At 33.4% G+C, this 26,079-nt stretch overlaps 1 protein-coding gene across 1 annotated transcript; it reads left to right on the forward strand.

Moving 5' to 3' along the window:
• The first annotated feature begins 4,399 nt into the window (after nucleotides 1–4,399).
• On the forward strand, nucleotides 4,400–25,777 carry Ppt2 (palmitoyl-protein thioesterase 2). Its single transcript, XM_089651550.1, has 6 exons — nucleotides 4,400–4,659; nucleotides 5,755–5,896; nucleotides 8,983–9,090; nucleotides 10,700–10,871; nucleotides 16,026–16,127; nucleotides 22,770–25,777. The coding sequence occupies exons 1-6, from the start codon at nucleotides 4,510–4,512 to the stop codon at nucleotides 22,966–22,968; spliced, it is 873 nt and encodes a 290-aa protein (XP_089507676.1). The 5' UTR covers nucleotides 4,400–4,509; the 3' UTR covers nucleotides 22,969–25,777.
• The last annotated feature ends 302 nt before the right edge of the window (nucleotides 25,778–26,079 follow it).

Below are 26,079 nucleotides of genomic sequence, written 5' to 3' on the forward strand. Positions count from 1 at the left end.
ATTGGAAGTTGAAACCATCTGATTCATTTATGCATGCCAACAGATTTGAAGTTGAAACCATCTGATTCATTTGAGCATGCCAACAGATTTGAAGTTGAAACCATCTGATTCATTTGAGCATGCCAACAGATTGGAATTTGACACCACCTGATTCATTTGAGCATGCCAACAGATTGGAAGTTGAAACCATCTGATTCATTTGAGCATGCCAACAGATTGGAAGTTGACACCACCTGATTCATTTGAGCATGCCAACAGATTGGAAGTTGAAACCATCTGATTCATTTGAGCATGCCAACAGATTTGAAGTTGAAACCATCTGATTCATTTGAGCATGCCAACAGATTTGAAGGTGAAACCATCTGATTCATTTGAGCATGCCAACAGATTAGAAGTTGACACCACCTGATTCATTTGATCATGCCAACAGATTGGAAGTTGAAACCATCTGCTTCATTTGAGCATGCCAACAGATTGGAAGTTGAAACCACCTGATTCTTTTGAGCATGCCAACAGATTGGAAGTTGACACCACCTGATTCATTTGAGCATGCCAACAGATTGGAAGTTGAAACCATCTGATTCATTTGAGCATGCCAACAGATTGGAAGTTGAAACCACCTGATTCATTTGAGCAAGCAAACAGATTGGAAGTTGAAACCACCTGATTCATTTGAGCATGCCAACAGATTGGAAATTGACACCACCTGATTCATTTGAGCATGCCAACAGATTGGAAGTTGAAACCATCTGATTCATTTGAGCATGCCAATAGATTTGAAGTTGAAACCATCTGATTCATTTGAGCATGCCAACAGATTGGAAGTTGACACCACCTGATTCATTTGAGCATGCCAACAGATTGGAAGTTGAAACCATCTGATTCATTTGAGCATGCCAACAGATTTGAAGTTGAAACCATCTGATTCATTTGAGCATGCCAACAGATTGGAAGTTGACACCACCTGATTCATTTGAGCATGCCAACAGATTGGAAGTTGAAATCATCTGATTCATTTGAGCATGCCAAAAGATTGGAAGTTGAAACCATCTGATTCATTTGAGCATGCCAACAGATTTGAAGTTGAAACCATCTGATTCATTTGAGCATGCCAACAAATTGGAAGTTGAAACCATCTGATTCATTTGAGCATGCCAACAGATTGGAAGTTGAAACTACCTGATTCATTTGAGAATGCGAACAGATTGGAAGTTGACACCACCTGATTCATTTGAGCATGCCAACAGATTTGAAGTTGAAACCATCTGATTCATTTGAGCATGCCAACAAATTGGAAGTTGAAACCACCTGATTCATTTGAGCATGCTAACAGATTGGAAGTTGAAACCACCTAATTCATTTGAACATTTTCCTGACATAATTTATTTCGATCGTCAATCAGAATAATAATTAGTATATATACCGAACCCATTCGCACCACGCTCTAAAGCATTCCCTCGATAAATCAACCGAAAGGGTTGCTTATCAAATTTTCATTCTTGATCCCAGTGGAGTTATCGCCATTTTGATTAATTAATTACACCTTCGATATGACTCTACGAATGTTGGAGTTGTCACGTGATGTGACCAAGTGACGCCCTTCTGGGTGCCTGGCCCAGGGATGCCTGGCCCGTGAAAGTACCTACCCGGACTGGCCCATGATAGTGATGGTACCTGCCCGGCCCGGCCCATTAGTTAAGGATGGCCAGACCTGCCCTGCCCCGGGGAATCAAATCACTCGGTAATTTGGAGATAGCGTACCATTATCGCGGATAACTGACTTTTTAGGCAAATTGTTCCGTGTCAAAATGGCAAGGTTATTTATTACTTTCAAGCCGAGTAATGCGTTCGTCAATCTTTTGAGGTGTGGTTTGGTTTGTGGGGTTGGTGGGCTATTATTTGATAGGAGATAAGAAACTGGTTTAATTTCGCATAAAGATAATATAAAATCTATCAAGGGTTAAAACAAAACAAAGGGCAAAAACTATCTGACTTCTGTATCATTTATTATCAAACAGGAAAATAGTTTAATAGGTACCTATTGCCTATACTTGTAATCATATTACCTACACCCAAGTTGGATTAAGACTAAATATTTACTTATAACCAAAAGAAAATCATTTATTGTACCTTAATATTTTACTATATAGCAGCGGTTTTCAATTTTTTAAGACCCCCAGCCTTTTGGTGTGAAAATACCATGGTAGAAAAACTTTTTGGAATTTCTGCAGAACTGATAAAATTTCTGCATGACTGGTTAAAATAAGAATATCGTTCTGACAGATTAGACCAATTCTGGACTAAACAGAAAAATGAATATGCGAAAATTACAGCTGAAGCCATTTGTGATAAAAAAACGAAATTTAAAAACAAACTAGAATTACAAGATGGCCTCATGCCATATTCTTTATTCTATGCCTCATACTCTGTATGTATCTTGAACACCGGTTTGGTAAATTAGTCAAAAAAATGCGCACCTATCGCATTGATTTGAATAACTTGGACACATTTTTTAATATTATATTAGTGACTTACGTCTTCTGTTATATTAAAACCATTGTTGGCTTGTTTTAAGTTTAAAAATAATATGTTACTCATTTTATTTATTGAAGTCCACTTTGAAAACCACTACTCTCTACTATTGACAATGATTATTTGCAAAAAGCTTCTGACTAAGATAATTTTATTTAATTTTAGAGACGGTTGAGGCACGATGACTTCACTTACCATCATTTTAAAGGGTTTACACTGATATTAGTCTGTCATTTTGAATTCTAATTTAAAAAATGTGTTTTTTTAAAGCGAAATTAAGTATTAAAAGGAAACTTTCAATTCCTTATTTGTTCCAAAATTAAAACAGAGTCTGTCAACATAATCTATGGGCGGTATATCAGTAGTTTTTAAGCTCGGCTTGAGAGATACTTACGTACTTACGTCCGTCAAGTTGCTTTATGGTAGGAGCATAGATATACTACTCACTGGGTAGGAGCCCTGGCAACATAAATACACCATTCTCTGGCAAGATAAGCCTGGTGATGATGATACAAATATAAAAAAATACTGACATACCGGGCCCTAGAAATTTATCGACTAAAATTTGTCAATACTATGGCAACACCGATTTTAGAAAACGACATTGATTTCAGTGAAAATATCATGTTCGAAATTTTGATTTCCTTAGGATGGTAAAATACTCCCCTTTCGAGAGACGATCGCGGCACCCTCAATTTTTTCTGCTTTATTTTGACAACAAAAGACCCGTATATCAATCAGTTCCCGCTATGAGAAATATTTACGTCTGTCAAGTTGCTCCCTGGTAGGAGCCCTGGCAAGTGATACCATTACAAAAAATACTTAAAACAGGACCATAATCTCTTTTTTTATTTGGGGATCGGTACTTGATTATTTTCAAAAATAAGGAATTTGAGTAAAAAATTAGTGGATCAAAAAACACCGATTTTGAATATACTTATAAATGTCTATATTTTTTACTGTTTGAATTAATAAATCGTTCGTTAAAAATGATTTAAAAGCATTATTATGTATACGCTCCATGATTGGTTGAACGAAATCTGATGTCAAATGTACTTCGTGTTAAATTTTTTAACAGCATAATAATACATCTCTTTCTGTTACATGCGTACTTTAATAATAAAAGAGAGAGATCGTTATACAGTTTTGTATTGTGTTGTTAAGTATGTTGATCTGAGTTTTTGTGATAATTTGTGGTTATATTTTTAGTTTTATCGTTTGTTTTAACTTACATTGTAGTATCTCCTGCCATTTTAGAAGGTTTTGTTAATTTCAAAGCGGTAAAATTGAAGCTGTTCCATAATTTAATGCATTTCAAACAACTAGCGCGACCGCAACCAATATCACCTACATTCCAATTTGACGTTTTTGTAAAAATGAGGAAGTAGGAACTCATTTCAAATTTACGTAAAGGCAATGACAATAACTTGACGTACTGCCGCGGCGTGAGCTAAAAGATACATCGATGATACCGAGTAGAATTCGGTGTACGGTTTAATGTACAACGTTAACCATTAATTTCAGTTTGAAATTTTGATATTTAAAAAATACCCTTGATTTAGTTAGACGGTAAAAATTGATGCAAAAAATGTACTGGAATTCCTTACTAAAGAATAAAAAAATTCTCCATAAAAAATTCACTAACCACAGGACGTCAAGCACCATCCCGCTTCTTACCACTCGGATTGCGATCGTTTTGGCGGGCTCAAAAATATTCAAATCACGAAAACGAACTTTAAAAAAAACAGTTCTTAAGTTTGAATGTGGATGTTGATAATTTATTTTTAAATAGACTCAAATTCCTTATTATCCATTTTTTTAATGCGTTTTTTTCTGGGGTAAAATCAATGAACCACTGTAATAGTATCTGGCAACACAACACTATTTTGACGTATCGTATCTGTCAAATGAGTAAACAACTTTTACCATTGAACAAAGAACGTAGATTAGTTGCAAACACTTCTTCGGTTAATTAAAATGTTCTCTAAAAGAATGCGGATCAGTGCTGTGGTATTTTGTTTCTTACAGATCTTCTCTTATGGAGATTCGTATAAACCAGTGGTTGTATTGCATGGGGTTTTGACTGGCGCAGAAAGTATGGTGCTAATTTCCGATCGAATTCAAAAGGCGAGTTTTATTCATTGAATAAATGAACATTTATTGGTCGGGTCTTACCCTTGTAAGGTTCTGAAACGTTTTATCCTTTATTCTTAACATGATTTCTATTTTTTCTCAAACATCATGTAACGTTTACATAATCAAAAGTGATGCCATCCGTAAATGCGTACTTTTTAGAATGGTGTTAAAAAATATTTATTTTTCAAATATTTTTAAATTTATATTTTTTTTAATTTTTCTTTATTCAGTTTGTTTGGTTATTACATTTTATGGGTGTGTAAAAACACCAAATTAGGCACATGCCCGTGTTTTGGTGGTTGATTATATATACAGTAATTATTGGTAAACTTGCGAGTTCCGCTGCATGCTGCCGGCTCTTAAAAAAACGACACTTGATCTGAACTAATCTATCTAATGTTTACAATTATTGTCGCACATGCACTACATAGGCCTTTAGGGTTTAGCTTTGGTTATTTTAATAATTTATGCGTATTTCCTAACCTGAGAACTTAAAACCTGGAAAAAAATGGAACTTTAATGCATCTTTTACCATCTCCCACGATATAAACAGTTATTTCTTGTAGTAATTAAGTTGAAACCAAGTGCTATTTATATATTTTATGCGTGCAGCGGAATTCAACAAGTTTATCTAATTATTTTGACTGAAGCCATATTTCTGCCTTATTTATACAAAAAGTGTTTACTTCAAATCTATTTTGGGGTACTTACAATTTGGGTATGAAGAATAAAAAAAAAACAGTACAATCACAATACAACTAACCAATCATTTACTTAGCAAACTATCTTGCTATGTCAGAAACAGAAAATCATTTTGTTTGTTGTTTCACTTTGTGGGTATTGCGCTGTCTTCATCGTTTTAAGCGAACACTTACTGCCCTGATGATAAACACTGCAAGGCTGTCTGAAATGTTATGTCAAAAAGGAAGAGAAAGATAAACACAGATTAATACTTAAAAAGTCAAACAACATTATTTTATTGGTCTTTTATTGAGTTCATCAGAATCTTAAATCATAATTTTGATGGTTTGGTTTGTCATGGCTTTGTGTTGAGCTAAACATAAAGTGTGTAATCCTTCCTTGCAGGCTCACCCCGGGACGATAGTGTACAACTTCGACAGGTTTGGTGGGTGGTCCAGCCTGGAGCCCATGTGGCACCAGGTTCAAGAAATGGGAAAGGACCTCGCCAACATTTCAGCAATACATCCCGAAGGCATCCATTTATTAGGTAAATTTAGTGTTGAGTTGTTCTGAAGAGAGCTGGCATTTTAACACTCAAAGAAGAATTCTATGTTGAAAGCCACAATGCACTGCACTCCTAAACGATTATTGTAACAGTAAGATAAGTAACAACTGAACTTTCAGTAGCAGGACTTTAATTTCTTGCATTATTTGGTAAGAAATATTTTCGTTTAACCATTTTTTGTAAAAGGTAGTTCTAGGGATCAGTGTGTGCAGGAGTGACACACATATGAATATATCCATCCCATTGTGGCGCAAGGCAATGGGCCGAGAGACCAGTTGGAGAGGTCAATGGGTCTCCCCAAACCAGCCTCTCCCCATCTGGCACTCTACCCAGCTGTTGGGCAGACGCATTAAGAACACACCTCACCCGATGAACCCGGGCACCCCTACTAAATCACCAAATGTAGCGAACCACTTGGGGTGACCTATGGCAGAGGTATTAGTTATCCAATAAATGTTACCCAAACCCGCCTACCAAATTGTTAATATATATAGTAGTGCAACAAATAATTACAGATATAATTTTAGCCACATTCTTAACATAATTACCGATACATGAGGTAACTACATAAGTCTTTGATTATTCAAATCCTTAATTACTTTGCCTCTGTTTTTTTTTTTATTTATTTATCTCAATTTAATTTGTTATTTCTTATCAGCAACGACCATTTGAGCTTGCGTACAAAATTGCGTAGGTATATAGTATTATTTTAACCTTTTGCAAAGGTCACAACGTCACAAGTTAAAACCACAAAGTATCACGTTTGTAGGTTTACCGACCTACAAACGGAAATCCAGTTTTCATTAAAACAATAGCCAATTCTTTAGCCCCACTTAAAACTTGTACCTACATACCTACTACTGCTTACATTTTATATTTTTTATTTATACATTGTATAATCAAAATATCAACTATTACTATCTTGACCACAAAGAAATTACATATTGCTGTTCAAGTTTTTAAACCAATAAATATGAATATTAATTATTTATTATCTTCACTTTTTGGTATCCAAGTAACCCCAATGTCACTATCTATATTTGAAATTCTAGTGCTGTACTAATTTAGACAAACATTCATATCAATTAATGTTTGTTTTAATTAGTTTGATAATTATTATTTACAATTTGCTTTCAAAATAATTTTGCAATGCTTCTGCAGTTCAAAGTTATAAGTTCATAGATGCAAAAACAGCATGCTCTTATTATTATTATAAAATAAAAATGAATATTTTTTCTACTGTCATCTTAATATTTATTTGAGATGTGCGTAGATTGGTGTTTATGTTTTATTAAAATTTATTTAGGTCTTTGACTAATCAATGGGTAAACCCAAATCAGTGCGTTTCCTCGACATTAAAATTTTTTTTTTACGCTTCTTGGCAATACATTAAAATTTATTAAATTAAAAACGAAAGTTTTTTTTCTCACTATATAGTCTGAGAAGACTGAACTACTGCTGTAGTTTATATACTCATCCGCCTAAAGTTAATTTAAATTGATGCACGGAGTGTAAAATACAGCAACCCTCACAGACATATGAATATACACGGTGTCCGGAAACTCGTAGTACAAGCGGGAAACAGGAGAATCTACACCACATGGGGAACCCAAAAAAACATAAAGTTTTTTGATTTGAGCATTTTCAAAAAAAAAAAAAAACCAAAAAAAAATATTTTTCGGCTATTTTAGGGTTAAAGTTTTTTCTGGTGTTTAGGGTTGAATAACAGATGTTTTAACCCTGCAGAGCAGAAATATTTTATGATTACACCGGGTTAAATGAAGGGTGATTTCAAAATAATGCTTCAAATCCGAGTTTCTTCATTTGTTTTACTTTCAAATAGTTTTAATTAGTTGGGTACTTTGATCTTCAGTAATAATTTATAAGAATTTGATTAAAAAAAAAAAAAAAAAAAATCAACTTCAAACTCGATTTACTCGATAACGAAAGCTCAAATAAAAAAAATATATACTACAAAATCGACTCCAAATGTGATGTAGATTCACCAGTTTCCCGCTTGTACTACGAGTTTCCGGACACCCTGTATAGACTAGAAATTAAAGGTGAGGGGTAAAATCAACTGTTGAAGAACGAAGGGGGTAAAGCTGACTGTGATTCGTCAATAAATCAATCTGACAGTATATAGGCATCTCGCATTATAATATCACCATTTAGTTCTTAAAAGTAAAATCTGCTTTTGAATGAATAGACATTTTTACACGGGAGCGCAAATTACTCGCCACGTTATGAACAAATTTGCGAAGTCCAAATTCGGCAAAAAAAAATTTCTTCTATTTTCAGAGTCGAATATTTTGTTCACGTATTTAGTTAAGACACTTTTATAAGTGTTCATAATTTACTTCCCAGTAACAACGATGCGCACACTTGAGAATCGCTACATTCGACCAATGTTGGCTTGATGTGATAGTATATGTTTCTACAACTGAATCATATATTATACGACCTGAATAAGCTTAAAATGATGCTTACATATGGAATGTAATACGACAATTGGGTTTATTCTCTTTTTCACATCTATTTTTACAAGTTTTCATATCACAAGCCACTATTTTGCCGTGTTATTTCATAAAATGCCTTGACCATAGCTCGACGCTAGTTCGAACAAGAATGATGACGTCACATTCTCAAGATTCATGGGAAGCCATACGCGAGCCCAGCCGGCTCCAATGGAACCGGTATGGGGAGTGGGGAATAATACGCTTTTAAAATGAAGGCCTCAGCACGGGCAAGCCACCCAGTGAGGCCTACATTACTGGAAAACATAAATTGTAACAAAATAATGTACCAAATAAAAAAAAAAATAAAATAAAAAAAATCACTTAGGGCAGGTCTACTAATATTCATATGTCTATGGCAACCCTACTAATTGCAACACCGGTGCCACAAGATTCATCAAATAATCCTCTTCTATGTTCCTACATTGGCTTGTGGTCACATAAAGTGTTCACAATTTGCCCTCCTGCCCTTACTGAGGTAACATCAAACCACACTTTTATTTTGACCCAAATGTTGGTATTATAATTCCTGTATTTTTCTTATTATTTCAGGCTATTCTCAGGGAGGACTCATCTGCCGCGTCATTCTAGAGACCTTTACAAACCACTCAGTGCATAACTTCATTTCCCTCAGCTCCCCTCAAGGAGGACAGTATGGAGGTATGTTCTCACATATTCAGTTGTATTTGATTGTAATTTATTATGGTATACATAAATATTTGCAGCCTGCTCACATGGTTTTTCAACACATTTATTAATATAAAATTACATCACTCATGGTTGACTTATAAACTTACTTACCAAAATTGAGCTCTTATGCGGGAAATTTTTTTTTTTTTTTTTTTCACAAGAGTCCCAACTGCTCCCGTCTGGAGCCAGTGAGACCATGGCATCCCCAATTGGGGGATGTTGTGAGGCTGAAGGTGAGTGGGGGAAGGGAAAGAGGAAGGTGGGGAAGTACCTGGCTATTCAGATCTAGTCACTAAACACGGCTAAAGCCATTTGGAGCAACGTTTCAATTCTGAATGGTGGTCTTACACCAGGGCGATACTGGTAGTATCTTCCACTCTGGAACGTGCGGCAAATATACTATATATTATTTTAATTAATTAATTGTGAAATAACACAAATTAATCAAATAAAATTTATTTGCGCACGCCGGGTTCGAACCCGCGACCTTCGGAATGGCAGTCCAATGCGTTACCACTGGACTATGCCGGCCGTCAAAATGGCAATCTTAAACAACAATGTTAAACATTTCATTCAGGGCTGGTCCTATGCAGACACAATTGGAGCAGTTGTCCGCTCTGGGCGCCGACTTGCCAAGGAGCCAAGGCGCTGATAATACCTAACACGTAACACAGCGCCCTTGAGGTTTTTACTAGACCCGCTCTGATCTCATTTAAGTGAGCGTATACACATTGATAGTCATATAATATTTATATGTAATAAGGTATTTTAATTAATATACAATATATTTTATGTATCGCATTCAATTCATTCATAAGTTTTGAGTCCAATACATGTAAAAGAAAAAAAAAATAATGTCATATTTCCATGAATTAATTTCGTTTTACTTAAAATTTCCATAAAATTTGAAAATTAAAAATTCGCCACATGTTACAACATATCAACAAATAACACAATGCAGAAATATAACTTTATCACCATAGTAATGACAAATATGCCAAGCGCCGACCGCACTAACCGTCAGTTTCAATTAAGTAATAGTGGACTTATCTCGAGAGCCCGCTACTGGCTGTCACTATAGGCCCTGTACTGTCATCTCAGGTTGAGATTTTAAAACGATTATTGCTGCAAACGTAGTTGGATATATGTAATTTGAATGGATCCGCATAAAAACAGCTTTATTTTGATAATGCTGTTTCTCACTTCATTTGACCAATAAGGAGATCCTTGTTTGTCATTTTGACTTTCTTCCATTCGCTTTTCCTGATGAGGTTATGCGAATGGCAGTTGTATATATATCATCTTGATCAAGTATCACCTGTATTATACTTGTACTTGTATACCATGTACTTTATGAAGTGTTCTGTTAGTAAAAAATTAATTTTCAGGAGTTCAGGCGATCAACTTTAATGTCAGAATCGCTTCGGTCCTCCATCAGCGATTTCTCTGAATTGCAGCTGACGCATAATTCACAATGAATATGAATCTACTGTCAAAATAGAGCAATATAAAAAGCTAATTGAATGTCTCTTTATAATTTTGTTGATTTAATAAAATGTAATATTGTTGTTGTTTGCAGCTGCCTTTCTGCATTTATTCTTCCCGGGACTAGTTCGGGAGACAGCATTTGAATTGTTCTACTCCCGAGTTGGACAGCACACGGCCGTGGGTAATTACTGGAACGATCCCAGGCATCAGAAGCTGTTCTACGACTACAGTGTCTTCCTCCCTTACGTTAACAACGCTATCAAGTATGAAAACACTTTCAGGCTACCTATCTTTTTATAAAGATAATCTTTATTATTCTTGAATTATTCCCAATTTTCCTTAACCTTCTGAAGCACAACATTTCTGTGCTCCTTTAGAAAATGTAATGTAATATTATTGTGCGCTTTACCAACCCCGTCTTTCTATTGCGTCCGATTAACCTCGCAGGAATTTCAACATACAGACACTAGTGTCATCACACAGGCAAATGTATTAATATTTCCACAGCTGTATCTAAAAAAATATACTTGTTTTGTGAAGTCTTCAGAGTAAAGTCAACATATATCACATACTTCATTACTTTTAGTAGATGAAGATAAATTTGTCATAACCCTTTAGGTGTGTTAATTGTATTTCTTGGGTCACATCGCTCATAGCCCTTGAGCGATGCCTGCCTAAATTTTGGTAGATGGTTTTTGCGAATTTATTTTGAAATTTCTGCAAACAGCTAAAATGTTTAGCCGCAAGCTCGATTCAGCTTCTATCAAGTTCCGAGATATGGCAGCAGTTGTCCTTTGCTGGGATTATTCATAGATTTTAACAAACATATGTCAGATTATTTTATTTGTGTCGGAATATGGCTTGGTCGTTGTATATTTTACTCAAATTCTGTTTCATATTATTAATCAATGTGTTTGTTACTAGCGTTATTTTAAAGTCCTGGTATTAAAAATAAAGTGACACTGTAGTTTTTAGCAGCTGCCAAACTAACACACAAAATTTCACTCCTTTATGAATATTATGATTTCTTAATTTGTTTTTACAAAATGGAAAAACTATGAAATATTGATGGATTCATTGACTTTAAATCACAGTGAGCAGTTTTTATATTTGCGTATTAATAATCGGGGATGTGTATTTTTGGAGGAGGCCGGCGAATAAAAACCGAACGCCCGGAAATCCCCATCGCTTAAGAGGTCTGTTTTCGCTGCCAGAAATATAAATCTTGAAAGAAGGTCTATTGTACTCTATCCCTCTCTAACGAAGTAAACGATCCGGGGTATGAACCGGGTAGGGGGGGGGGTCATGTCTAACAGCGCGAGCAAGAAAAAAGTTATTTAAGGGGTTAAATAAACAGTAACATTTAGTTTTATTATTTGAAAATTTGCACGAAGCCAGAGAACTACCCCTTTCGTTTAGTTCTTTCGAAATAGCGCACACAGATATACGACGCAGACAGTTACAGGTGTGCCGGTGACGGAAGACAAAAACGACATTTTAGGTGTATGCGTGAATATATTTTCATCAAAACGGGAATCACCCTTTTGTTTACTTCATTCAAATTAGCGGAGAAATATAGTGTTGTACGGAAATCGTATGATGCATATCGCTAAAGCAGAAAAAATAATAATATTTGGATGGTTTATATAGGGCCGTTTTTGTGCAAAATATATAATACATTTCTACAATGATCTTATTATTATTACTAACTATATATGGATATATTTTCGTACGATTCTCCGTAAGGAGGATACATAATAATTAACTTTGACAGCATTGTTGGAATGTCTAGGAAAATTTCTTTCTGAAACTATGGAAATAAAAATCCGTGTGGAATATGTGTTTACATTTCTTTTATTTCCCTCTATTTTATAACTGTTCCAATTTGTTCAAAACTTTACATAAAAATATTAAATTAAACAAAACTCTATTCTAAAACCATACTTATATAGGCACTTTCGCGAAAAGAAAATATTCAGATGAAATTTTTTTAAATTATTTACTATAATTGTTTTTTTATTATATTTTATAAACAAGTTCAGCTGTCTACAGTTTGTAACTGTTTTCATAAATTAAAAAAAGGATCATTTGATGTGTATGTAAAATTAAAAAACACAAAATGTAGTTCTGCAAATTGATAACAATAAATAATTGAATGACTTTCCAAACACCCAAAATCAGTACAATCAAAGGCATATTTAACAAACAAAACCAACATTTGGACAAAAAAAAATTTATACAGTGGTAATAATGTATGTATATTCGCAAGGCCTGCTGCAAGTGTTGCTGTAAGCTGGATATTATTTAAACAGAATAAATAAAAAAAAATTCAATAGAAAAATAAAAATAACCTTGAAAATAACAGCACAATAATAAAACAATGTATATATTATATTTTCATGTGCACATTATATTATAATCTATGTAATCCGAGTTTACGTACACATGTTTAAAAATATACAAACAGTAGGACAGTTAGTAGTATCCACTTTCGACCTAAAACACATTGAACATTTTATAACAGTCAATAACGTATGTACCCTAATAATTCATTCATAATATTATTAATCATCGTTGTTTAAAGTGTTCAAAAAGCATTACTTACCCATGTTGAATAAAATAAATTGTTTAGTTCGGTTAAAAACTGGGTATTGAGTTTAAAATAATATTATCCATAAACAAGTGCAACGAATTCGTCATATTCGCTCGAGATAAATAACAACTGCGAATGTCACACACACACACACACAAATAGGAACACCCATGTACACTGTTGGTGTTGATGTATTACGATTGACGTAGTTATACATACATGCATACATTTATTTGTCGGGCGATTCTGTTACCGACCCCCTGCCCCCCCATTCAACGGCCCGTGGCTTAGACACCCGACATGCAAAAACGTAAATAAAAGTATTTGTTTGGCTGGCTAGCGACCCCTCCCCCCCAGTCCGCGACGGCTTACCTCATGCCCGCTTTGTGCGAATGAGACAAACGCAAAATTGAATGTAATATTCAATTAAATTTTTCGTTGAACTAAATTTGGGTTTTTATGTAAACACAATTCTTTTTTAAGTTTTTTTTTTTTAATAATTCATCATATTCTTGTGACAGGAATGGTAAGATTTTTTTCAAAAGTGGCTTCCATTAAGTCACTAAATTATCAAAGTTGACTCCAAAAATCGTCATCTTTTTGGGGCAATATTTTATAATTTAAAGCAAAAATCGAAAATCAGACTCTAATCCGTACTTTCTACATGCCACACCTTATGATTAAAAAAAAGAAAAATCAGTTTAATTTGGTATTTTAGCCGCCAATCCAAATTTAAATTTGTATTGAAAGATCCGCGCAGCCGTTCCTCTTAAGGCCTTTTTGTAACTACACCATCGCTCGTATAAGAAGTGTCAATAATCTGTGGAAAATTAAAATAACACCATTAATTATTTTTTATGACATCTAATTATTTATTATTAGCTTAACCTTTAGAACCCTGAGCTCCCGCGACCGAATACTTCCGTAGTGTGCCGAGGGTAAAAACCTCAAAAAAGAGAAAATGTATTAATGTCAGATATAGATATATAGATACAGATATAGATATGCCGGCGCTCAACAGATACAATTTTTTTTGTATTCAATGGGTACTTTTGGTTTTTGAAAAGTTATCCAAGTAGACGAGCCATTTTCCAGATTCCAGCCTATTACTTCATATATCAGCAAGCCACACTCAAGAGGTATGAAGAGTCACGCCGATATTTCGGCATACCACACCTAAAGGGTTAATCATTTCAGCATACATAATATATTATTATATTCAATAAGGAAGTTGAGTCCATTTTTTTTATTTTGTTTTTATCAATGTTCGCATTCAAACTTAAATACTGGTATTTTTTTTATTTTTTTTAAAGTTTGTTTTCATTGTTAAATTAATTCTCAAAGTTTAAATTTTATTAAGCCCGCCAAAACGAGCGGAATCCGAGCGGTAAGAGGCGGGGTGTGGGTGTGACGTCATTCAAACTGTCCAAACCACGTCGCTTAAACATTTTGTATGGAAAAAAATTTAATTCTTCAATAAGGAATTCCAGTAATTTTTTTACCAATGTTAACCGTCTATTAGAATTGATGTTATTAAAAAAAAAAAAAAAAATTGATTAAGATTTCATAGTTAAATTAATATTTTAAGTTAGAATATTTGCTTTTCCCGCCCAGCACGGTATTGAAGACGCTATTTGTTGACCGCCACGCAGAAAAATAACGGTTTACAGCCCAGTTCACTGTGAGACTTATCTGCGCGGCGGCCTGAAGTGTAATCACATGTAATGTGACATGTATAATAATAAAAACTTCTAAGCGATGCAATAAACAACATATTATTATTAAGCACTATACGAATATGTATCTTTAGAAATCCATTTCATATAATAATAACAACAAATACCTACATATACATATTTGACAATAGATGGGAACTATTTTTTTCACATAGATCCTATTGATAAAGCGGTTTCTCCGGGAATGCAGCTGGTTTTCAGCAGTGCCTTATTATATGGTAAACAAAAGATGAAATATTTAAAAGCCATCACCACATTATAATATATATTATAATGAGTAGAGAATAATTATCATGTCATGCGAAATCAATAAATATACCTGCACAAAACTAGTTAGGTTATGGCGAAATGTCAGATGGGTAGAATACGCAATTATTATTATACTGTAAAAATGTATTATATTTATTGTAACATACAAATGAACACAATTAGGTAATAATTTGATATACTTACTTGGAAGCTTTAACTTGATTTGACCCAAACAAACGTTTGGCCTATACACCTCTCTCATCTAAACCGACCATCTCTCATGTAATAGAAAGAGATGCACCATACACACAGCGGTGAACCATTCTACGAGCAATGACACATGTGACGTCAGAATTCTTTCGACCAATCGTGGAGCGTATACAGTTTATTGCTATTTAATGCTTTTTCAAGAACGTTTAACTTATTCTAAGAATAATAATATAGAAATATATTTATATATTTAGAATCGATATTTTTTGATCTTCATGAACATATTTTTTATCAGTCAAAATATTTTTCACTCAACTTCCTTATTGGGACACATCTGTGCTGATTAAATTATAAGCCAAGGAAATTGTATATTGTTTATTTATACAGCTTATGAAAATAAACTGTCACACCACTATCTATGTACGTAGATGCCAAGGATATTGAAATATTTTACTGCTATCCAAGTTTCTAATCATCTTTAAGTCACTGGTATTTTCATCATTGGAATCAGAATCCATAAACAAGAACATATTCACAGGGCCTCTGATATGGACGCACGTGCCTGAGGGAGGCAACAATCGGCTGTCTGTCTGTGTAGATTAATAATAAACTAATTTGTTTCTTTATAGATCTGAGAAGTCTGACCAGTTTAAGGAAGGTCTGTTGAAACTGAAAAATATGGTTTTGATCGGTGGACCAGATGACCAAGTGATTACGCCCTGGCAGAGCAGGTAACTTAACATACCTATTTATTGATTGTTTTTCTATGGTGTATGGGAATTTTCGCCAAACTTTGTTCATTGCCTTTTTATCATGTTACACGATTTTGATTGTTCTATTTTCATAGTTATGTATTGTAGAATATTGGAAAGTTATTAATTTTTAACGTTATTGATTTTGTATTTAATTTTATGTATGTGAGATTAAATTTGTGGTGTCTTAAATAGCTACCATAATATATTTTTGAAAATAAAAACTTTTTAAAATAAATTTAGACCAACATTTAAAAAAAACAACTTTAATATTTCTTGTAAAGAATCTATTAGTTCCATTCTGCATGACCACATTTATTTACTTTTTAACACCCTTTTTAGGAGCTTTTACATAGAAAGAGTTTAAAGAATTATATTACTACTAGCTGAACCCCGCCACGCGTTGCTGTGGCTCAGTCTGTACAGATTGTAACGTAGATTGTCACCACCTATTATATTAAACTCACCGTATTCTGGTAATATGCTCCACCATAGCTTGCAGCAATAAGGGGAATTGAAATGAAGACTCAGAATATCAATTGTGATATAAAAATATGAATGTATATTTAATTTAAACTTTAAATACAAGAGCAAAGACTTAAATTTAGAAAATCAGGGGTGGTTGGCTATTTGAAAGCACAACGTAATTTGAACTCGGCCACGACATTTACTCGTAAAATTATATTAACTAAACAGCTTAAAATAAGACATCACCACTGAGCGCCAGTCTAGAAACTAAATCTAAACCCATTGATTTTCACATACTGTATGAATAATCAAGTCTTAGTATCTGTACCCAAAATAAAAGACCTGGGGATAATATTTGACACCAAATTAACATTTATCTCCCACATTAACAATATAACCACTAAAGCGATGCAAATGTTGGGTTTCATATTAAGAACTTCAAAAGATTTCAAAAATTTAAAAACTTTAAAAATATTGTATTCATCCATTGTCAGAAGCCATTTAGAATTCAACTCAACCATTTGGCATCCATTTTACAATATTCATGAAAAATCTATCGAGCGAATCCAACATAAATTTTTACGTAACATAAATTATAGATTAGGTATTCCTATTGAAAACATTAACTACACCTCACTGTTGAAAGTCATGGGCCTTGCCACATTAAAAGAAAGAAGAATATGTTCTGATCTCTTTTTTCTTTATAAAATTGTTAATAACATGTTTGACTCCCCTGAACTCCTTAGGTTGATCGACTTTCATGTGCCTAGTAGAACGGTTCGTCAGAAGGTACCTTACCATTGTAACATTGCAGGTACCAAAGCAGAAATAAATTCAGTAATGAACCGACTACACAGTGCAGGAAATAAATATTGCGTGAACACTAACGGTACTGAATGTCTATCAGCCTATAAACACATTATTATTAAATCTGTATGTCAAATATGAACTTGGCAAACATTAAACGGAGTATGTGCGAACTATTTCTACTACTCTACAAAATACGTTTAAATAAATAAATAAATAAATATTATAATACTTAATTTAATATTATAATACTTAACTTAATATTATAGTACTTTGTTTAATGTTATAATACTTGACTTAATATTGTAATACTTAGTTTAATATTATAATACTTGGTTTAGTGTTATAATACTTAACTTAATATTGTGATACTTGGTTTAATATTGTGATACTCAACTAAGTGTTTTTCTATTAGACTTTTTGTCGATTCTTATCCTAATCTTGCGTAATAGAGATTGTTAATTAAAGTTACATAGTTTATAGGCTAATGTGAACAACAATTTCATCCTTTTTTATTCAATTGATTTGGAGGATATTGGCAGATCATATATTTTTATTTCATTTACTTAAACTTCATGTTACCTACGTTTCGTAAACTCTTGTTTCATGTTACCTATATTTTGTTAACCTATGCATTGTTAAATATTATATTTTATGTAATCTGTATATTCTCATATATTATGTAAACTCTTTATTGTTATTGTATTTAAAACACATAATTGCATTGTATGTAAAAGCCCTATGGGCGTTTAAATGAAATAAATAAATAGTCTAAACGAATTTATAAACATGGTAATATAAGAGATTATGTGTCTAATTCATGAGGATTAATAAAATGTCTCACGTGCGTATAATAATCTCCCGACGATCAAGCAGCTCGCTCTCCGATGTGATTCCCACTCGCCTCGAAAACCAACTGCCGGCTTCTCTGGAATTCAACGCGCAACTTATTTAACTCCACCGAGTGGCAGCTGTAATTCAATGCCAACGCGTGTCTAGAAGTCTTGCTATGTAAGCGGACAGTTCCTACCGCTACAAGATAGATAAACAATGAGTGTTGCTTTTACGTCCAACAGATGTGCTGTTTTTAAACAAAAGCAAGTTTGTCCAACAGATGGCGCTGTTTTTCGAAAAAAACGTGTTTTTACCTGTCACAGGTGACATCTATATAATATAGATATATAAAAACAATCGATCAATTTGTGTATTCAAATGCAACATTGTGTCAAAATTTTAAAGCAATTAAATTTCAAAGCAATCGGTAAAGAAGTTTTGGATATTTAAGGCGTATTAACCAGCGGCCGAGAATTCGAATTTGGTCAAAAGACGGTCTCGCGATCGGACGTTTTTTTAGAACGAGACAGAAATACCATATTCATTCCACTGCCAGCCGTACACTCCGCGCGGCGGTCGAAACCTACAGCATGGTTCCGATGAAATAACAATTATTGTGTTTGAATTTTCGGTTGTAGCTTTCTTCCTAATAAGTAGTTACATACATATTTGTAAATTATACGTTGGAATGCGTAAACATAAATAAATACAAATGCAGTGCGTTGACATAGTAGGTACAAAATAGGTAGGTATTTGAATAAAATATATTTTTTAAATTTTTCAAATATTTTTATTCACTTGTTTTTTTTAAATTTTATTTTACATAGGTTTTACAAAAGTGATTAACATTAAGTTTGATTGTAAAAAATCTCTCGTTTTACATATTTGTCCGTTTGTATGATAGGTATTACCAGTAAGTTTTATTTCTAATACTTAAAGTAAGTATGTCAAAATAACCTCTTTTTTTTTCTCTTAAAACAAGAAGCTCAATTCACAATATGACATTATGAAACTGACAAAAAGTAACACTAAAAATATTAAATATGTTGAATTATACCAATGTAATAGGGAATTGGACAATAGAATAGAAATTATTAACAAAAACAGGATTTGAATCGCACATCACGAATCAAAACCGTTATTTTGACGGGAATCATATACGCATAGACTAAAATGCGGCATTGCCTGCTCTTTTGTAGCCAGTTAAATACATTTATATGAGGAAGATTTCGAAACAGAAATTGTACAGCTTAATGTGTAACTAAGAAAACACTAGTTAACGGTTGGGAAGTATTTTTTTAATAGTAAGGCTGTAAGTGACTTCTATCCACTGTGTAAAGAGTTTTATATTTAAAAAATAATGATTTGGATTAACTTAGTCGTTCTTAACATAAAAAGGATCATTACCTTTAAAAAAATACATATGGAGTAATAGGATGGGGCAGCAGCATCAAACCATGTAAAAAAATAAAACTAAATTCTTAAACTATAATAAAACATTTTACCTAACCTTTTCGAAAAAATAGTATAAATAAACCCCCCAATAACCTCAAAATTAGAATACATAATGTTAACTGTAATCAAGAAATATTCTCATCTTGCTTTGAACTCGGAAAAGTTGAAAAGATCAAATATTTAGGTATTATTATTGATACAAAACAAATTAATAACACCGTCTGTAAATTAAGATATCTTACATATACATTTTACAGACTAAAAGAAGTGCTCAATGTTGAAAAACTGAAAATTATTTATTTTTCTTTGGTGAAATCTTCACTCATATATACGGAATAATAGGATGGGGCGGTGCGCTTCATGCACATATAAAACTTTTACAAATAACTCAAAATTATATCATCAAAGTTATGTATAGTCGGAAAAGAACATTTTCAACGGATGAGTTTTACAAATAATCTAAACTATTCTGTCTCCGTAAACTATTTATTTTGCAAACTATGAAATACATCTTTAAAAACAAAAATAAATTCGAAATAAAAGAAAACAGAACCAACATTAAAAATAATAATGTATTTTATACTCCCCAAATGAACACAAAACAAATCAATCTCAATCTTCAATCTTTTACCGAAAAATATTCAAGTGATTACTAAACTTCCTCAAAATTTAAAAGAGTTAAAATTATGGCTTTTCGATACAGCAGTTGAAACTTTTTTTTATTTAAGTTGTATCCCAACTTTGAATCCATGACTGGAAACATTTTACCATGAGTTACCCGACACCGTGTGTACAAGGTACTGTTGCATACGTGTTGCTCGCGCGACGCCGGGTAGTAAATTATGGTTTATGATTATCGCGGTAATTCCAGTTGAATCGGTCACCATAATATACCATGCATTTCCCGACACCATGTATACAAGGGTATGGTAACTCGCGTAATGCCGGGAATTATTGATATTTTATAATTACCGCGATATTCACGGTTTCAGTCACCGTAATTTCACCACGAGTTTCCCGACACCGTGTACACGTGGTAATGTTGCATGCGCGTAAATCGCGCAACACCGGGTAGTAAATACTTGTTTATAATTACCGCGGTAATTAGAGTTGAATCGGTCACAGTAATACACTACGCGTTTCCCGACACCATGTATACAAGGGTATGGTTTTGTGCGTGTAACTCGCGTAACGCCGGGAATAATTGCTAGTTTATAAATACCCCGATATTGACGGTTTCGGTCACCATAATATCCATGATTCACAATATATTGTAGGTATTACCTATTTACATAATAAAATAATAATAATATTAATGTAAATTACACATACCGACGGAATTTTAGAGACAATATTTGCTTCAGAATCACAATCATTCGTTGGTAGTTGATTATTTTCCCTGAAAATTAAACAACACAAAATTATCGCTAAATGTTATAAAAAATATATGCGTATTCCGACTGATTCGTTTGAACGACCCTGTAGCATATAGAGTACGTACAATGTACAAGGATAATTAAATATGACTAACCCTTTTTTTTTCTGCAAATATTTCTCCCATGTACGTTTTTGATGACGAAATTTTTGTTTTCTTATAAAACTTTTGTCCGATAGTATTTTTCTCCCCATTTTTAAACGAGGAATTTCCTAGTAAATGTTATTTACTAGACCGGCACGAACCAAACGACCATTCACCGCCCTGTCGCAGCGGATACTGACGATATTTCGGCTTGCGCCGTGGTAATCAGAAACAACGAACAAACAACAAAGGCGAATCGAAATTAATTACTATTATATACTTTAAGAATATATTTCTTGGTTATAAATTATTTTTAATGTTTCAATAATATCATAGTAAATTATTTTTGTAAAAAAATCTCAACTATACCAATTTGTAAGGTCATAAATAAATAGTCAAATTGAGGGATTTTCGTCACAAAACAAGTCCTCGGATTTATTTATTAGTAATTTTATTTGAAATAAAAACGAAATTCTTATACATACATATGATAGATAATTTATTGGTTGTTTATACTGTATTATTATATGATTTGAAATATTTGTTGTATAATACAACTTCGCCTTTGAAAATGCAACAAATCTGCGCATCGTCCAACGGTAACACTTTATTATGGTATGAAAATAGTATTATTTTTCAAAATTTAACATCTTACTTTACTAGATAAAATAACGATCTTGAAATCAATTTGTGTTTTTCTCTAGAAAAGTGCCCATACGTCTAAAACTGGCCTCAAAAATGCCAAATTTCAGGTCAAGTCTACTTATTTCTATTTCGCCTTAAGACTTTGAACAAATGAACATTTATATAAATAGAACTTTTTTTTTATATGAAGTGCCCCAACAACAATCTTTTGTATTTTTTAAGTGACAGATTGAAGATGTTAACTGAAGAATTCACAGTATTACTCTCCATTAGCATTCGGGGCAATGGAAGTACATATTATGTTAGTGCCAGAATGTATTCACTGAAAAAAAATCCCATCTTCTAGTATGATGGAAACTTATAAATAAAACGTTAAAGTAACGGAATGAAATTATAAAAATGATAAAAACACATACAAATTTTGGCGAAATTTCCCATACATGTTATATTCCTCTTCCTTTTTGCTTGATTAAGGTCATGATCTCTTCTCTCACAGATATCAACAGTTTCATAAATGCATACCACCAAAGACTATTATAACAATAAAAAATATATATTCCGTGTTCCACGCTCATACTGCGAAAATTCAGAAATCTTTCACAAATTCGAAATTTAAAAAATCATTACTAAAATGAATGATAATGATACACATATTATTTGAGAAATCACAGACACAGACAATAATAAACGACAATAAAAAACATTAATTGGAGAATTTGCACACTAACTATTTCTCACAGTTTAAGATATATACGTACAGTGAAACCCACCTAAGAAGTTCCAATGAAGAAATTTGAAAAATGGCCTAATTTATCCCATAATTTTTCCCCATGAGAGGTATTTTTGTTCAGTGCATTTTAATATTTAATTGAATTATTTGTTGAATGTTCCAGTCACTTTGGTTACTACGATCTAAACGAAACAGTAATTGAGATGAAATCCCAGGACATCTATACTAAAGATCTCATCGGCCTGCAGACCTTGGATAAAAAGGGAAAGCTTCACATTGTCACAGTTCCCGGAGTTGATCACTTTATGTGGCATAAGAATGAATCTATTGTCGATGACTATATCCTCCCATTCTTGGATTAACTTTGCAGGAGATAATGAGGCTACTAATCTATAAGTTGTGACATATTTAAAGTTAGTTTGGATGTTGTATTAAGCTCTCTCTTATAGTAGAAACACCCAATCTATTATAAAGTGTAATTTTTTGAGATATGACTTGTGCCCTTCCCAGTAAAACTCTTAGGTAAATTGTTGTAGTCCTTTTACCTTGGCCGTTTTGTTTATGACTAATATTCACAGTGGGGTTATTTAAATAACAAAAGGTTTCACTGTCCATTGACTTTTTGTTGTTTTACTATGTTTCCCGTGTCATTGTCTTCTACATGACACACCAAACTATGCACTAAAGATCGGCACTCTGAGACTAAGAGGGTTTATAATTAATTTTACTATGTTTCTTGGTTCTTTTTTTTTACTATAAAAACATCACAAAAATCGTAGTGCCAAAAAATGTGTTAAAACCTTCCTGGTCGGTTCTGTCAACTGATTTGACATGTCTTTAATTATTACAATATCTCTGTAAATCATAGACTTCCAAATTGATAGACTTGCCTTGACATGAAATCCATAGATCAATTCGACGAGCTGGAGGCAAACGGCTGACCATATTTTTGAAACCGGGAGTGTTCGAGAATGCTTTGAATACACCACAGCATCAGTCGTACATTGACCGCTAAAGAGCGCACATTGAAATCGCCAGTAATAGTAAATTTTGCTAAAGTAAGGCTACGATTTGCAGCGCAGTCCATTGCGCAGAATCTGAATGTTCATTTTAAACCGAACCGCCTAGCATAGCGATCCTAAAAATGAGTGAGGTGGGTAAATTATAACAAATTTGTAATGTAGTTGGTTAAATTATTTTAACTTATAATAATTTAATTAACTAAATAGGTTAACAAACTAATCAATTTTGTAAACAAGCCTGAACTTTTGTTTACCCGATTTGGGATTTGTAGTTAAGTTTTTTATGTAGCCAGCAATTCGCGCGCCATTATAAAAAGGACTAGTAATTTGTGAACAGATTTTATTTTTGAAGACTAAATAGTGACATTATTGTGCGAATTGCCTGTGTACTGTCAGATTCGTTTATTGACAAATCGCATAAAGGGAGACGTAATACCGTTCCCACGTAACCCACGTTCCGCCAGGGCCGGCCCTGAGCCTGACGGCGCCTGGGCGCGTAACGTTTTGGCGCCCCTTGTCACAACTCAGTAGGTGATCACTGTAATCTATAATATTCGGATGATTTGTATTCTTGAACGACTGTTAGGTGTTAAATATTATCAGCACCTTGGCAATTCGGCACCCAGAGCGAACTGCTCCGATTGCGCCCATGTAGAGCCGGCCTTGCGCTCCGCACAACTTGCTTCGTCCCCTTTCCCCAATGGGCTGGTCTATCAATTTAAATATCTATGATAAATATAATAAACACATAGTTCATAATTTAGATGTTACTCAGAAATACATTAATGTATTAGATGAAATAATAATAAGTATTTATCGATCGCAACAGAAATGTTTTGTCTAAAAATCAGGAAACAATTTGTTCATATAATGTACGTATGTCTGAGTGCATTGATAACTTGCCGAGTGGTGCGAGCGTGCGGGATTTCGCTCACTGTGCCACTATGCAAGTTTGTCTGTAACAGCCGGCGGTCAGCTGGCTGTAATGGACCTATCATGCGTTTTATGCATAGCCAATGTTTTTTTACTTGTTTTCAGCTCTAACGCATAATATTTTACTGATGCCCATGTGTCCATACTATGTACCATTAATAAAATGTTTACGTAAGTTAAAATATGTAAAATCCAATAAAAATTACAACATTTTTAATGTGTACCCAGCACTGGTTCTATAGGGATGTTTTAGAACCGCAAGGAACCTATATGTGCACTAAGGATTAATAGATATTAAAAATAAAAATTTATTTCATGATAAATACTATCAATTGACCAGTCGATGGCTGAGTTGACATCGCGTTTGGGTCCCACCCAGGCGTCGTGTGTTTAATTCCTCGGCTGGCTAAGTCCTCCATCACAACACAAGCAACATTTTCCGCTTAGTTTGGTGGTAGTAGGAGATTTTCAAATATTGTCAGGTTATCCAAAACTCGGGAATGTTTGTCTTTCTTTTAAAAAATAATTTTAAAGTAAAAATAACTTATTTAGCCCATAGGAGCCAGCAAGATTATTCAATAAATAATAATACATTTTTGTTAAGGCCAACAAGTAGACAACACCATACTTGATAAAGTGACATTTTGATTTTTGTGTGTAACAAACTTAGTAGAAGTAATAACCAAAGGCAAAATGAATATATAAGGTCGACACTGCAATTGCAGTGCTTTGTGACGTGCGTACGCACAATTCCTCAACACTGCGGTTGCAGGGCTCCGGCTCCTAAGGGTTAATGAAAATGGAGTTTTACCATTATGTTAAAACAATTATTATTATTGTATCCTTAATATCATTTAACATAGTCTCATTAACTTAGATTTTTAATTTTTTTTTTATTTCCTAGCCATGTGATAATTCCTGACTGACACTGCATCTATAGCATTTATCTTGCATACCAAATTAAATGAATTCCTAGTCTTGAATAGAAGACTCAACACCAAAAATTATTTTACCTATACATATTGATTGCAACTATTTTCGGTAGGTGCCATTTTTGATTTTACTTAAAATAAATGTGTCTAATAATGTAAGGATGTATAAACAATGCGAAAAATTTAGGTCTGTATTTAATTTTGAATCTTAGTAAAGAATGTATTTTCGTCTAAATAATAAATTTACTATTATCTGTTCTAATTATTTATTTTGTTTAATTTATTCATTTTTCATTCTTCATTCTTCTTGTCCTAATAAAATTATCATGAATACAATATGTAATCACCTCCAATTTTACATGACATTTCCCATACATTCTGATGGCAGCATGGTATACCAGGGCTTCCTAGCGGCATGAGTTGTGTGCCGTGGTTTTCTTTCATACATTTTACTGGATTTTATGTGAAATATATTATTTATTTTACGTTAATAAATTATAGAATTGGAAAAAAATAGGTAAACCACAAATGACTTAACTGCTGTTTTTGCTCGTAAAAAAATTATTAAAGCAGCTGTTAACTCTGT

This window comes from Hesperophylax consimilis, chromosome 4, assembly GCF_061612785.1.
Source record: "Hesperophylax consimilis isolate HC1 chromosome 4, BYU_Hcon_1.0, whole genome shotgun sequence".
In the NCBI taxonomy this organism is placed as follows: Eukaryota; Metazoa; Arthropoda; class Insecta; order Trichoptera; family Limnephilidae; genus Hesperophylax; species Hesperophylax consimilis.

Bases quoted from the DNA above. Each gene is read 5' to 3' on its own strand.
- Ppt2 (XM_089651550.1), top strand. From the start codon at position 4,510: ATGTTCTCTAAAAGAATGCGGATCAGTGCTGTGGTATTTTGTTTCTTA. The intron at 5,897-8,982 runs GTAAATTTAGTG...TTATTATTTCAG, and splicing joins CGAAGGCATCCATTTATTAG to GCTATTCTCAGGGAGGACTC. The intron at 9,091-10,699 runs GTATGTTCTCAC...TGTTGTTTGCAG, and splicing joins TCAAGGAGGACAGTATGGAG to CTGCCTTTCTGCATTTATTC.